The following is a 15903-nucleotide window of genomic DNA, read 5'->3' as shown; positions in this document are numbered from 1 at the left end:
TGAGATGTCATCGTGACCAGTCTGAGATGTCATCTTGACCAGACTGAGATGTTATCGTGACCGGTCTGAGATGTCATCGTGACCAGTCTGAGATGTTATCGTGACCAGACTGAGATGTCATCGTGACCAGTCTGAGATGTTATCGTGACCGGTCTGAGATGTCATCGTGACCAGACTGAGATGTCATCGTGACCAGTCTGAGATGTCATCGTGACCGGTCTGAGATGTTATCGTGACCGGTCTGAGATGTCATCGTGACCAGTCTGAGATGTCATCGTGACCAGTCTGAGATGTCATCGTGACCGGTCTGAGATGTTATCGTGACCGGTCTGAGATGTTATCGTGACCGGACTGAGATGTCATCTTGACCAGACTGAGATGTCATCTTGACCAGACTGAGATGTCATCTTGACCAGACTGAGATGTCATCGTGACCAGACTGAGATGTCATCGTGACCGGACAGATGTCATCGTGACCAGACTGAGATGTCATCTTGACCAGACTGAGATGTCATCTTGACCAGACTGAGATGTCATCTTGACCAGACTGAGATGTTATCGTGACCAGACTGAGATGTCATCGTGACCGAGATGTTATCGTGACCAGACTGAGATGTCATCGTGACCAGACTGAGATGTCACCCAGACTGAGATGTCATCTTGACCAGACTGAGATGTCATCTTGACCAGTCTGAGATGTCATCGTGACCAGACTGAGATGTCATCTTGACCGGACTGAGATGTCATCTTGACCAGACTGAGATGTTATCGTGACCAGACTGAGATGTTATCTTGACCAGACTGAGATGTCATCTTGACCAGACTGAGATGTTATCGTGACAGACTGAGATGTCGTGACCGGTCTGAGATGTCATCACCAGTCTGAGATGTCATCGTGACCAGACTGAGATGTCATCGTGACCAGACTGAGATGTCATCGTGACCAGACTGAGATGTCATCGTGACCGGTCTGAGATGTCATCGTGACCGGACTGAGATGTTATCTTGACCAGTCTGAGATGTCATCGTGACCAGACTGAGATGTCATCTTGACCAGACTGAGATGTCATCTTGACCAGTCTGAGATGTTATCGACCGGTCTGAGATGTTATCGGACCAGTCTGAGATGTCATCTGACCGGTCTGAGATGTTATCGAGATGTTATCACCGACTGAGATGTCATCTTGACCAGACTGAGATGTCATCGTGACCGGACTGAGATGTCATCGTGACCGGACTGAGATGTCATCTGACCAGACTGAGATGTCATCTTGACCAGACTGGGATGTCATCGTGACCGGTCTGAGATGTCATCGTGACGGTCTGAGATGAAATGGTTTCAGTCGTTCGAGGTATTATGACCAGTCTGAGATGTTTATGAAATGGTTTCAGTTGAAGTCGTGTTCGGTGTAGGTACCAGTCTGAGATGTTTAGTGAAATGGTTTCAGTAGAAGTCGTGACGGTGTAGGTATTATGACCAGTCTGAGATGTTTAGTGAAATGGTTTCAGTGACCAGTCTGAGATGTAGGTATTATGACCAGTCTGAGATGTTTAGTGAAATGGTTTGAGATGTCATCGGTGACCAGTCTGAGATGTTTAGTGAAATGGTTTCAGTAGAAGTCTGAGATGTCATTATGACCAGTCTGAGATGTTTATCTTGACCAGACTGAGATGTCATTATGACCAGTCTGAGATGTTTAGTGAAATGGTTTCAGTTGAAGTCGTGTTCGGTGTAGGTATTATGACCAGTCTGAGATTTTTAGTGAAATGGTTTCAGTAGAAGTCGACCAGTCTGAGATGTTTAGTGAAATGGTTTCAGTTGAAGTCGTGAGGTATTATGACCAGTCTGAGATGTTTATGAAATGGTTTCAGTGACCAGGTATTATGACCAGTCTGAGATGTTTAGTGAAATGGTTTCAGTAGAAGTCGTGACCGGTGTAGGTATTATGACCAGACTGAGATGTTGTCGTGACCAGACTGAGATGTCATCTTGACCAGACTGAGATGTCATCTTGACCAGACTGAGATGTCATCGTGACCAGACTGAGATGTCATCGTGACCAGACTGAGATGTCATCGTGACCAGACTGAGATGTCATCGTGACCAGTCTGAGATGTCATCGTGACCAGACTGAGATGTCATCGTGACCAGTCTGAGATGTCATCGTGACCAGTCTGAGATGTCATCGTGACCAGTCTGAGATGTCATCGTGACCAGTCTGAGATGTCATCGTGACCAGTCTGAGATGTCATCTTGACCAGACTGAGATGTCATCGTGACCAGTCTGAGATGTCATCTTGACCAGACTGAGATGTTATCGTGACCGGTCTGAGATGTCATCGTGACCAGTCTGAGATGTTATCGTGACCAGTCTGAGATGTCATCGTGACCGGTCTGAGATGTTATCGTGACCGGACTGAGATGTTATCGTGAGCGGTCTGAGATGTCATCTTGACCAGACTGAGATGTCATCGTGACCAGTCTGAGATGTCATCGTGACCGGTCTGAGATGTTATCGTGACCGGTCTGAGATGTTATCGGGACTAGATGTCCACCGATTATTAATTTTTTCCCGAGGGGAACTCCTCCCCCCCTCTCCATTCAGCTGAAAAGGTGGCGCAGGGAATTCCAAAATATTCTTTAGAAATATTTAACTTTCACACATTAACATGTCCAATACCTCAAATGAAAGATATCTTGTTCATCTACCCATCATGTCCTATTTTTAAAATGTTTTACAGCAAAAACACAACATATATTTACTTATGTTAGACCACCACCAAATCAAAGTGGAAACGCAGCCATTTTTTCCAGCCAAAGATAGTCACAAAAGCAGGATTAGAGATGAAAATGAATCACTAACCTTTTGAAAATCTTCATCAGATGACACTCATATGACATGTTACACAATACATTCATGTTTTGTTCGATAATATGCATATTTATATCCACAAATCTCGGTTTACTTTGACGCCAGTTTCAGAAATGCCTCCAAAATATCCGGAGGAATTATAGAAAGCTACGCCAGATAACAGAAATACTCATCATAAACTTTGACTAAAGATACATGTTCTACATATAATTAAAGATACACTGGTTCTTAATGCAACCGCTGTGTCACATTTTTTTAAACGTGATGGAAAAAGCCTACCATGTAATAATCTGAGACGGCGCTCAGACGTAAAAGTATTTCTCTGCCATGTTGGAGTCAACAGAAATACGAAATTACATCATAAATATTCCCTTACCTTTGATGATCTTTCATCAGAATGCAGTGAAAGGAGTCCTAGTTCCACAATAAATCGTTGTTTTGTTCCATAATGTCCAATACTAGTGTCAAATTAGCTGCATTTGCTAGCACTTTCAGCTCACGTGCCCAAAAGCTGACGCCGGTCCAGGACAACTCGCACGAAAACTTCAAAAATATATATTCCAGGTCGAATAAACTGGTCAAACTAAGTAGAGAATCAATCTTCAGGATGTTATTTTCATATATATCCAATAACGTTCCAACCGGATCATACGTTTTCATCTGGAGCCAAATGGAACAGCGGTAGCACCCACAGAGAAATGCGCCACAGCAAAATGGCAGTCTGTCGGGACACTGACTATTTCCCCTCCCATTCGGTGAAAGTTCACAGCAAAAGCTCCATTCCACTTTCTACTGAATGAGGACATCTAGTGGAAGGCGTAGGAAGTGCTACCAGATCCATATCTTGTTGGGAAAGGGGGGGCAATGACGTCAAAGTTGACCCACAATTTCACTTCTTGTTTAGAAGATCGCCTGCCCTATGAGTTCTGTTATACTCACAGACATAATTCAAACCGTTTTAGAAACTTCAGAGTGTTTTCTATCCAATAGTAATAATAATATGCATATATTAGCCATCTAGGACAGAGTAGGATGCAGTTCACTATGGGCACGCAATTCATCCAAAGTGAAAATACTGCCCCCTATCCTTAAGTTTTAATCGGCCAGTTTTAATTTATTCTAATAATGACAATTACAACAATACTGAATGAACACTTATTTTAACTTAATATAATACATCAATAAAATCTATTTAGCCTCAAATACATAATGCAAAAATAAAGTGTTGGAGAAGAAAGTAAAAGTGCAATATGTGCCATGTAAGAAAGCTAACGTTTCAGTTCCTTGCTCAGAACATGAGAACATATGAAAGCTGATGGTTCCTTTTTAACATGAGACTTCAATATTCCAAGGTAAGAGGTTTTAGGTTGTAGTTAATATAGTATTTATAGGACTATTTCTCTCTATACCATGTTCTTATAGGCACTTTAGTATTGCCAGTGTAACAGTATAGCTTCCGTCCCTCTCTTCACTCCTCCCTGGGCTCGAACCAGCAACACAACGACAACAGCAACACTCGAAGCAGAGTTGCGCATCGCTCCACAAAAGCCGCGGCCCTTGCAGAGCAAGGGGAACAACCACTCCAAGTCTCAGAGCGAGTGACGTTTGAAATGCTATTAGCGTGCGCTAACTAGCCAGCCATTTCACATCGGTTACACCATCCTCATCTCAGGAGTTGATAGGCTTGAAGTCATAAACAGCGCAATGCTTGAAGCACAACGAAGGGCTGCTGACAAAACGCACGAAAGTGCTGTTTGAATGAATGCTTACGGGCCTGCTGCTTCTCAGTCAGTCTGCTCTATCAAATCATAGACTTAGTTATAACATAACACACAGAAATACGAGCCTTTGGTCATTAATGTGGTCGAATACGGAATCGTTCCGTATTTTATCTAACGGGTGGCATCCATAAGTCTAAATATTCCTGTTACATTGCACAACCTTCAATGTCATGTCATAATTACGTAAAATTCTGTTTAGTGAAATAGTTATTATGACCAGACAGAGATGTTGTGACCAGACAGAGATGTTATGACCAGACAGAGATGTTATGACCAGACAGAGATGTTGTGACCAGACTGAGATGTTGTGACCAGACAGAGATGTTGTGACCAGACAGAGATGTTGTGACCAGACAGAGATGTTGTGACCAGACAGAGGGGTTGTGACCAGACAGAGGGGTTGTGACCAGACAGAGGGGTTGTGACCAGACAGAGGGGTTGTGACCAGACAGAGGGGTTGTGACCAGACAGAGGGGTTGTGACCAGACAGAGGGGTTGTGACCAGACAGAGGGGTTGTGACCAGACAGAGATGTTTAGTGAAATAGTAATTATGACCAGACAGAGATGTTTAGTGAAATAGTAATTATGACCAGACAGAGATGTTATTGTGACCAGACTGAGATGTTATGACCAGTCTGAGGCCATCACTGGTCAGTCTTCCATTCTTGTCATTTCCTAATCAGGTGTTACCTGTTATCTACCCTGCATCTCACCTGTGTACCCCCCTCCTCCCTCCAAGGTTCCATGGCTATGGTTATGAGAGACTGCATCATTCCCCGTACTCCACGGCAGCACTACTGTTCGTACGGCCAGATCCCCCTGCCTCCCCCCTTCTGCTTCCTGTCTGAGACCTCCCCCCTCCCCTCCCCCACCGACACCACTTCCTATGTGTTCCTATGTGACTCAGGTAGCCACACTGGGATCTGGGACCCGGTGCCCTCTCGCTTTCTGTTTGGAGGCAAATATTATCCCCCCTGAACCCTAACTCTTGCTGTGAACTACTCACCCTTCCTATAATCCCAGTCTCTGCTCTACTGCATGGAAAGAGCAGAGGGATAGGACTCGCCCAGTACACTCAGACATTACTGGTGCCCGTGTGTGTGTGTGTGTGTGTGCAGACTACACATGTGAACGTTCTCACCCTAACCTGTTTGAAGATTTCAGTTCATACTTATGGCATGTAGATTCCTGGTAAAACATTCCCCACAGAGAATCTAGTCCATGTCACGCCTGACATGTGATGAAGAGATGCTAGCAGCATGTAATGCAAGTTTACTAAGCATTCTCTGTAGGATCACCTGTGTGTGATTAACACTTGCTTTTTGCCCTCAACGTTGGAATCACCTCCTATAATACACGTTGCCTGTATCCCCAGGTCGGCGTCGCTTCTCCCTGGCCCAGTCAGACAGTCTTCTGACCAGGATGCGTTCTGTGGCCAGTGATGAGCTGAACCAGATGATGCAGAGAAGAATGAGTCAGGAGAACCCCATCAGAGCATCAGAGACTGAGTTCATACAGAGACTACAGAGACTGGTGGTGCTGGCTGTCAACAGGCTCATCTATCATGGTAAATATGGTAAAAACAGGCTCATCTATCATGGTAAATATGGTAAAAACAGGCTCATTTATCATGGTAAATATGGTAAAACAGGCTCATCTATCATGGTAAAACAGGCTCATCTATCATGGTAAATATGGTAAAACAGGCTCATCTATCATGGTAAATATGGTAAAAAACAGGCTCATCTATCATGCTAAATATGGTAAAACATGCTCATCTATCATGGTAAATATGGTAAAACAGGCTCATCTATCATGGTAAATATGGTTAAAACAGGCTCATCTATCATGGTAAAACAGGCTCATCTATCATGGTAAATATGGTAAAACAGGCTCATCTATCATGGTAAATATGGTAAAAACAGGCTCATCTATCATGGTAAATATGGTAAAACATGCTCATCTATCATGGTAAATATGGTAAAACAGGCTCATCTATCATGGTAAATATGGTAAAAACAGGCTCATCTATCATGGTAAATATGGTTAAAACAGGCTCATCTATCATGGTAAAAACAGGCTCATCTATCATGGTAAATATGGTAAAACAGGCTCATCTATCATGGTAAATATGGTAAAACAGGCTCATCTATCATGGTAAATATGGTAAAACAGGCTCATCTATCATGGTAAATATGGTAAAACAGGCTCATCTATCATGGTAAATATGGTAAAACAGGCTCATCTATCATGGTAAATATGGTAAAAACAGGCTCATCTACCATGGTAAATATGGTAAAACAGGCTCATCTATCATGGTAAATATGGTAAAAACAGGCTCATCTACCATGGTAAATATGGTAAAAACAGGCTCATCTACCATGGTAAATATGGTAAAAACAGGCTCATCTACCATGGTAAATATGGTAAAAACAGGCTCAAATGGTAAAACAGGCTCATCTATCATGGTAAATATGGTAAAAACAGGCTCATCTACCATGGTAAATATGGTAAAAACAGGCTCATCTACCATGGTAAATATGGTAAAAACAGGCTCATCTACCATGGTAAATATGGTAAAAACAGGCTCATCTACCATGGTAAATATGGTAAAAACAGGCTCATCTATCATGGTAAATACGGTGGCTAAAAAATATGGTAAAACAGGCTCATCTATCATGGTAAATATGGTAAAACAGGCTCATCTATCATGGTAAATATGGTAAAACAGGCTCATCTACCATGGTAAATATGGTAAAAACAGGCTCATCTATCATGGTAAATATGGTAAAAACAGGCTCATCTACCATGGTAAATATGGTAAAAACAGGCTCATCTACCATCAGGCTCATCTACCATGGTAAATATGGTAAAAACAGGCTCATCTACCATGGTAAAACAGGCTATCTATCATGGTAAATATGGTAAAAACAGGCTCATCTACCATGGTAAATATGGTAAAAACAGGCTCATCTACCATGGTAAATATGGTAAAAACAGGCTCATCTATCTACATGGTAAAACAGGCTCATCTATCATGGTAAATATGGTAAAAACAGGCTCATCTACCATGGTAAATATGGTAAAAACAGGCTCATCTACCATGGTAAATATGGTAAAAACAGGCTCATCTACCATGGTAAATATGGTAAAAACAGGCTCATCTACCATGGTAAAACAGGCTCATCTATCATGGTAAATATGGTAAAAACAGGCTCATCTACCATGGTAAATATGGTAAAAACAGGCTCATCTACCATGGTAAATATGGTAAAAACAGGCTCATCTACCATGGTAAATATGGTAAAAACAGGTTCATCTACCATGGTAAATATGGTAAAAACAGGCTCATCTACCATGGTAAAACAGGCTCATCTATCATGGTAAAACAGGCTCATCTATCAGGCTATCTACCATGGTAAATATGGTAAAAACAGGCTCATCTATCAGGCTCATCTATCATGGTAAATACGGTAAAACAGGTTCATCTATCATGGTAAATATGGTAAAACAGGTTCATCTATCATGGTAAAACAGGCTCATCTATCATGGTAAATACGGTAAAACAGGTTCATCTATCATGGTAAATATGGTAAAACAGGTTCATCTATCATGGTAAAACAGGCTCATCTATCATGGTAAATACGGTAAAACAGGTTCATCTATCATGGTAAAACAGGCTCATCTATCATGGTAAATATGGTAAAACAGGTTCAAAAAAACAGGTTCATCTATCATGGTAAATATGGTAAAACAGGTTCATATATCATGGTAAAACAGGCTCATCTATCATGGTAAATACGGTAAAACAGGTTCATCTATCATGGTAAAACAGGCTCATCTATCATGAACACTGTTTGAGTGAAAGAGAGATGCGTGCTGGCAAGTGAAAAAGACCTCTGATCACGGATTATAAATAAATACATTATTGTGTCATAATCATACTCTGAAAATTCTCAATATCTCTTACAATACTCGGCACACCCCTACCAGATAGTAAATTGATTAATTCTAGTGTGGCTATTGGAACAGAGCCTGTGTCTATACTTTGCAGTGTTTCAAGCTGTTGTGTTGTCTTCCCATTCTGACTAATAAGGCATTATTCTTCCTTCTCCACCTCTGTCCCCCTCTCTCCTCTGCCTCTCCTCTTCCTCTGTCCCCCTCTCCTCCTCCACCTCTGTCCCCTCTCCCTCCTCCACCTCTGTCCCCCTCCCTCCTCCACCTCTGTCCCCCTCTCCTCCTCCACCTCTGTCCTCTCCTCCTCCTCTGTCCCCCCCTCCTCCTCCACCTCTGTCCCCCTCTCCTCCTCCACCTCTGTCCCCCTCTCCTCCTCCACCTCTGTCCCCTCTCTCCTCCTCCACCTCTGTCCCCCTCTCCTCCTCCACCTCTGTCCCCTCTCTCCTGCTCCACCTCCGTCCCCCTCTCCTCCTCCACCTCTGTCCCCCTCTCCTCCTCCACCTCTGTCCCCCTCCCTCCTCCACCTCTGTCCCCCTCTCCTCCTCCACCTCTGTCCCCCTCTCCTCCTCCACCTCTGTCCCCCTCTCCTCCTCCACCTCTGTCTCCCCTCTCCTCCTCCACCTCTGTCCCCCTCTCCTCCTCCACCTCTGTCCCCCTCTCCTCCTCCCACCTCTGTCCCCCTCTCCTCCTCCACCTCTGTCCCTCCTCCTCCTCCACCTCTGTCCCCCTCTCCTCCTCCACCTCTGTCCCCCTCTCCTCCTCCACCTCTGTCCCCCCTCTCCTCCTCCACCTCTGTCCCCCTCTCCTCCTCCCCTCTGTCTCCCCCTCTCCTCCTCCACCTCTGTCCCCCTCTCCTCCCCCACCTCTGTCCCCCTGCTCCTCCTCCACCTCTGTCCCTCCTCTCCTCCTCCACCTCTGTCCCCCTCTCCTCCTCCACCTCTGTCCCCCTCTCCTCCTCCACCTCTGTCCCCCTCTCCTCCTCCACCTCTGTCCCCCCTTCTCCTCCTCCACCTCTGTCCCCCTCTCTTCCTCCACCTCTGTCCCCCTCTCCTCCTCCACCTCTGTCCCCCTCTCCTCCTCCACCTCTGTCCCCCTCTCCTCCTCCACCTCTGTCCCCCTCTCCTCCTCCACCTCTGTTCCCCCTCTCCTCCTCCACCTCTGTCCCCCTCTCCTCCTCCCACCTCTGTCCCCCTCTCCTCCTCCACCTCTGTCCCCCGTCCCCTCCTCTCCTCCTCCACCTCTGTCCCCCTCTCCTCCTCCACCTCTGTCCCCCTCTCCTCCTCCACCTCTGTCCCCCTCTCCTCCTCCACCTCTGTCCCCCTCTCCTCCTCCACCTCTGTCCCCCTCTCCTCCTCCACCTCTGTCCCCCTCTCCTCCTCCTCCCCCCTCCCTCCTCCACCTCTGTCCCCCTCTCCTGCTCCACCTCTGTCCCCCTCTCCCTCCTCCACCTCTGTCCCCCTCTCCTCCTCCACCTCTGTCCCTCCTCTCCTCCACCTCTGTCCCCCTCTCCTCCACCTCTGTCCCCCTCTCCTCCTCCACCTCTGTCTCCCCTCTCCTCCTCCACCTCTGTCTCCCCCTCTCCTCCTCCCACCTCTGTCTCCCCTCTCCTCCCTCCCCTCTGTCTCCCCCCTCCTCCTCCACCTCTGCTCCATCCCTGGCTCATCATCTCCTCCACCTCTGTCCCCCTCTCACCCTGTCCCCCCCTCCTCCCCACCTCTTCCCCTTCCCCTCCACCTCTGAAGAGTTTCCCACCTCTGACATCCCTCAGACTGATGATGGATCCTCCTCCAAGATCAGTCTGGTTCCAGTGGTGGTTATAACCAGTCCCTGGTTCCTCCACCTCTGTCCCTTATAACCAGTCTGTCCCCCTGGTGGTTATAATCTGTCCCCCTCTTAGTGGTGGTTATAACCTCTGTCCCCCTGGTTCCACCTGGTCCCCCTTATAACCTCTGTCTGGTTAGTGGTGGTCTCCTCCTCCACCTCTGTCCCTCCTCTCCTCCTCCACCTCTGGTTACCTGGTGGTTATCCTCCACCTCTGGTTAGTGGTGGTTATCCCCCTCTGGTTACCTGGTGGTTATAACCAGTCTGGTTAGTGGTGGTTATAACCAGTCTGGTTAGTGGTGGTTATAACCAGTCTGGTTAGTGGTGGTTATAACCAGTCTGGTTCCACCTGGTCCCCCTTATCCTCCAGTCTGGTTAGTGGAGGTTATAACCAGTCTGGTTACCTGGAGGTTATAACCAGTCTGGTTTCCAGTGTGAGCCAAGACTTATAACCTGCTGGTTCCCAGACTCCCCGGACCACCACCTGACCCCTGACCCTGTCGTTATACGCAGTCTGGTTAGTGGAGGTTATCCCCCCCTTCTGGTTCCCCCGGCCAACATGAAGAGTTTATAGACATCCTCAGTCTGGTTGGATGGGATTATAACCAGTCTGGTTAGTGGTGGTTATAACCAGTCTGGTTAGTGGAGGTTATAACCAGTCTGGTTAGTGGTGGTTATAACCAGTCTGGTTAGTGGTGGTTATAACCAGTCTGGTTAGTGGTGGTTATAACCAGTCTGGTTAGTGGTGGTTATAACCAGTCTGGTTAGTGGAGGTTATAACCAGTCTGGTTAGTGGTGGTTATAACCAGTCTGGTTAGTGGTGGTTATAACCAGTCTGGTTAGTGGAGGTTATAACCAGTCTGGTTAGTGGTGGTTATAACCAGTCTGGTTAGTGGAGGTTATAACCAGTCTGGTTAGTGGTGGTTATAACCAGTCTGGTTAGTGGAGGTTATAACCAGTCTGGTTAGTGGAGGTTATAACCAGTCTGGTTAGTGGTGGTTATAACCAGTCTGGTTAGTTATAACCAGTCTGGTTAGTGGTGGTTATAACGGTCTGGTTTGTGGAGGTTATAACGGTCTGGTTAGTGGTGGTTATAACCGGTCTGGTTAGTGGTGGTTATAACCGGTCTGGTTAGTGGTGGTTATAACCGGTCTGGTTAGTGGTGGTTATAACCGGTCTGGTTAGTGGTGGTTATAACCGGTCTGGTTAGTGGCGGTTATAATCGGTCTGGTTAGTGGTGGTTATAATCGGTCTGGTTAGTGGTGGTTATAACGGTCTGGTTAGTGGTGGTTATAACCGGTCTGGTTAGTGGCGGTTATAACCGGTCTGGTTAGTGGCGGTTATAACCGGTCTGGTTAGTGGCGGTTATAACCGGTCTGGTTAGTGGCGGTTATAACCGGTCTGGTTAGTGGCGGTTGAACTTTGCGACCTTTTGCCACATTTCAGGCTTCAAACATAAAGATATAAAACTGTATTTTTTTGTGAAGAATCAACAACAAGTGGGACACAATCATGAAGTGGAACAACATTTATTGGATATTTCAAACTTTTTTAACAAATCAAAAACTGAAAAATTGGGCGCGCAAAATTATTCAGCTCCTTTACTTTCAGTGCAGGAAACTCTCTCCAGACGTTCAGTGAGGATCTCTAAATGATCCAATGTTGACCTAAATGACTAATGATGATAAATACAATCCACCTGTGTGTAATCAAGTCTCCGTATAAATGCACCTGCACTATGATAGTCTCAGAGGTCCGTTAAAAGCGCAGAGAGCATCATGAAGAACAAGGAACACACCAGGCAGGTCCGAGATTCTGTTCTGAAGAAGTTTAAAGCTGGATTTGGATACAAAAAGATGTCCCAAGCTTTAAACATCCCAAGGAGCACTGTGCAAGCGATAATATTGAAATGGAAGGAGTATCAGACCACTGCAAATCTACCAAGACCTGGCCGTCCCTCTAAACTTTCAGCTCATACAAGGAGAAGACTGATCAGAGATGCAGCCAAGAGGCCCATGATCACTCTGGATGAACTGCAGAGATCTACAGCTGAGGTGGGAGACTCTGTCCATAGGACAACAATCAGTCGTATATTGCACAAATCTGGCCTTTATGGAAGAGTGGCAGAAGAAAGCCATTTCTTAAAGATATCCATAAAAGTGTAATTTAAAGTTTGCCACAAGCCACCTGGGAGACACACCAAACATGTGGAAGAAGGTGCTCTGGTCAGATGAAAACAAAATTGAACTTTTTGGCAACAATGCAAAACGTTATGTTTGGCGTAAAAGCAACACAGCTCATCACCCTGAACACACCATCCCCACTGTCAAACATGGTGGTGGCAGCATCATGGTTTGGGCCTGCTTTTCTTCAGCAGGGACAGGGAAGATGGTTAAAATTGATGGGAAGATGGATGGAGCCAAATACAGGACCATTCTGGAAGAAAACCTGATGGAGTCTGCAAAAGACCTGAGACTGGGACGGAGATTTGTCTTCCAACAAGACAATGATCCAAAACATAAAGCAAAATCTACAATGGAATGGTTCAAAAATAAACCTATCCAGGTGTTAGAATGGCCAAGTCAAAGTCCAGACCTGAATCCAATCGAGAATCTGTGGAAAGAACTGAAAACTGCTGTTCACAAATGCTCTCCATCCAACCTCACTGAGCTCGAGCTGTTTTGCAAGGAGGAATGGGGAAAAAATTCAGTCTCTCGATGTGCAAAACTGATAGAGACATACCCCAAGCGACCTACAGCTGTAATCGCAGCAGAAGGTGGGTTAGTATTAACTTAAGGGGGCTAAATAATTTTGCACGCCCAATTTTTCAGTTTTTGATTTGTTAAAAAAGTTTGAAATATCCAATAAATGTCGTTCCAATTCATGATTATGTCCCAGTTGTTGTTGATTCTTCACAAAAAAAATACAGTTTTATATCTTTATGTTTGAAGCCTGAAATGTGGCGAAAGGTCGCAAAGTTCAAGGGGGCATTGCGAACATTGCTGGAACATTGCTGCTATAACAGCCTCCACTCTTCTGGGAAGGCTTTCCACTAGATGTAGGAACATTGCTGCTATAACAGCCTCCACTCTTCTGGGATTGCTTTCCACTAGATGTAGGAACATTGCTGTGGGGACTTGCTTCCATTCAGCCACAAGAGCATCAGTGAGGCCGTCCACTGATGTTGAGCGATTAGGTCTGGTTCTCAGTTGACGTTCCAAATCATCCTAAAGGTGTTCAATGGGGTTGAGGTCAGGGCTCTGTGCAGGCCAGTCAAGTTCTTCCACACCGATCTCGACAAACCATTTCTGTATGGGCCGCTCTTTGTGCATGGGGGCGTTGCCATGTGTAACCAGTGTGTGACCAGGCACTGGGGACGGAGGTGTGACCAGGCACTGGGGACGGAGGTGTGACCAGGCACTGGGGACGGAGGTTTGACCGGGCACTGGGGACGGAGGTGTGACCGGGCACTGGGGACGGAGGTTTGACCGGGCACTGGGGACGGAGGTGTGACCGGGCACTGGGGACGGAGGTGTGACTGGGGACGGAGACTGGAGAGGTGTGACCAGGGACGGAGGTGTGACTGGGGACGGAGGTGTGACTGGGGACGGAGGTGTGACTGGGGACGGAGGTGTGACTGGGGACGGAGGTTGACTGGGGACGGAGGTGTGACTGGGGACGGAGGTGTGACTGGGGAGGAGGTGTGACTGGGGACGGAGGTGTGACTGGGGACGGAGGTGTGACTGGGGACGGAGGTGTGACTGGGGACGGAGGTGTGACTACGGAGGTGTGACTTCCTCGGAGGTGTGACTGGGGACGGAGGTGTGACTGGGGACGGAGGTGTGACGGGGACGGAGGTGTGACTGGGGACGGAGGTGTGACTGGGGATTGTCTGGGGACGGAGGTGTGACTGGGACGGAGGTGTGACTGGGGACGGAGGTGTGACTGGGGACGGAGGTGTGACTGGGGACGGAGGTGTGACCAGGTGTGACCGGGGACGGAGGTGACCGGGGACGGAGGTGTAGGGGACCAGGTGTGACCGGGGACGGAGGTGACCAGGACTGGGGACGGAGGTGTGACCAGGCACGGAGGTGACCCCGGGGACGGAGGGACCGGGGACGGAGGTGTGAGGGGACGGAGGTGTGACTGGGGACAGGTTTGACCTCACTGGGGACGGAGGTTTGACCCACTGGGGACGGAGGTGTGACTGGGGACGGAGGTGTGATGAACGGAGGTGTGACTGGGGACGGAGGTGTGACTGGGGACGGAGGTTTGACCGGGCGCTGGGGACGGAGGTTTGACGGGCGCTGGGGACGGAGGGACCGGGCGCTGGGGACGGAGGTTTGACCGGTGGGGACGGAGGTTTGACCAGCGCTGGGGACGGAGGTTTGACCGTCCACTGGGGACGGAGGTGTGACCGTGCACTGGGGACGGAGGTTTGACCGGGCACTGGGGACGGAGGTTTGACCGGGCACTGGGGACGGAGGTTTGACCCTGCACTGGGGACGGAGGTGTGACCGTGCACTGGGGACGGAGGTGTGACCCTCCACTGGGGACGGAGGTGTAGAGGAGATGTCGTCATTGTTTGTGTCTGTCAGTTGGTGGAAACATATTATACAAAAAAATGACTTCCTCATAATGTGGTTGTTCTCCCAGGGCAGTACGGGCCGTGGTGGGGCCCCCAGGCAGCAGTGGAGGAGGATCCTGTGGTCATGTCGGGACACCTTCAGGGTTCAGATCGGACGTCTCTTGGTGCACACCCTCTCCCCTGCATTACCCCTCAGGGACAGGAAGGAGGCTCTAGAGTTTGTGTTCGACCCTGCAAACCCTGACTTCCTCAAGGAGAGCCTCAGCCCCGGGTTAGAGGTAAGAGGTCGGGGGTCACTGTTAGGGCTGAGCCCAAACATCCTCAGGGAGAGCCTCAGCCCCTGGTGAGAGGATGAGAGCGAGAGAGTGAATGAATGAAAGGTTGAGAGAGTGATCAAGAGAGAGCAAGATTGAAAGAGAGAGGGCGAGGGAGGGCGGGCGGGCGAAAGAGGGAGGGAGGGCGAGAGGTGGCGAGGTTACTCAAGCACTCACATTGACTCACGAACCCTTCTCCCCCTCCCCTCTCTCTTTCCCCCTCCCCTCTCTCTTTCCCCCTCCCTCCTCTCTCCCCTCCCCCTCTCCTCTCTCCCTCCCCCCCCCTCTCCTCTCTCCCTCTCCTCTCATCCCCCTCCTTTCTCCTCTCATCCCTCTCCCTCTCTCCCCCTCCCTTCTCTCCCCTCTCTCTCTCTCCCCTCTCCTCTCTCCCTCCTCTCTCCTCTCTCTCTCTCCCTCCCCTCCCTCCTCTCTCTCTCTCCCTCCCCTCTCTCTCCCCTCTCCTCTCATCCCCCTCCTCTCTCCTCTCATCCCCCTCCTCTCTCCTCTCATCCCTCTCCTCTCTCCTCTCTCCCTCTCCTCTCTCCCACTCCCCTCTCCTCTCTCCCCT

General features: G+C 48.0%; 1 protein-coding gene across 1 annotated transcript in view; it reads left to right on the top strand.

Moving 5' to 3' along the window:
* Window positions 1-15903, top strand: part of lyst (lysosomal trafficking regulator) — a 282509-nt gene that overhangs the window by 202267 nt on the left and 64339 nt on the right. Inside the window, 3 exon segments of the mRNA XM_052497067.1 lie at window positions 6031-6222; window positions 13795-13865; window positions 15090-15299. Coding sequence (XP_052353027.1) covers window positions 6031-6222; window positions 13795-13865; window positions 15090-15299 — 473 coding nt within the window.

The sequence above is a fragment of the Oncorhynchus keta genome, chromosome 3 (assembly GCF_023373465.1).
Source record: "Oncorhynchus keta strain PuntledgeMale-10-30-2019 chromosome 3, Oket_V2, whole genome shotgun sequence".
In the NCBI taxonomy this organism is placed as follows: domain Eukaryota; kingdom Metazoa; phylum Chordata; class Actinopteri; order Salmoniformes; family Salmonidae; genus Oncorhynchus; species Oncorhynchus keta.
The sequence above is the reverse complement of the archived record's forward strand: the minus strand, read 5'-3'. Positions and strand labels throughout refer to the sequence as shown.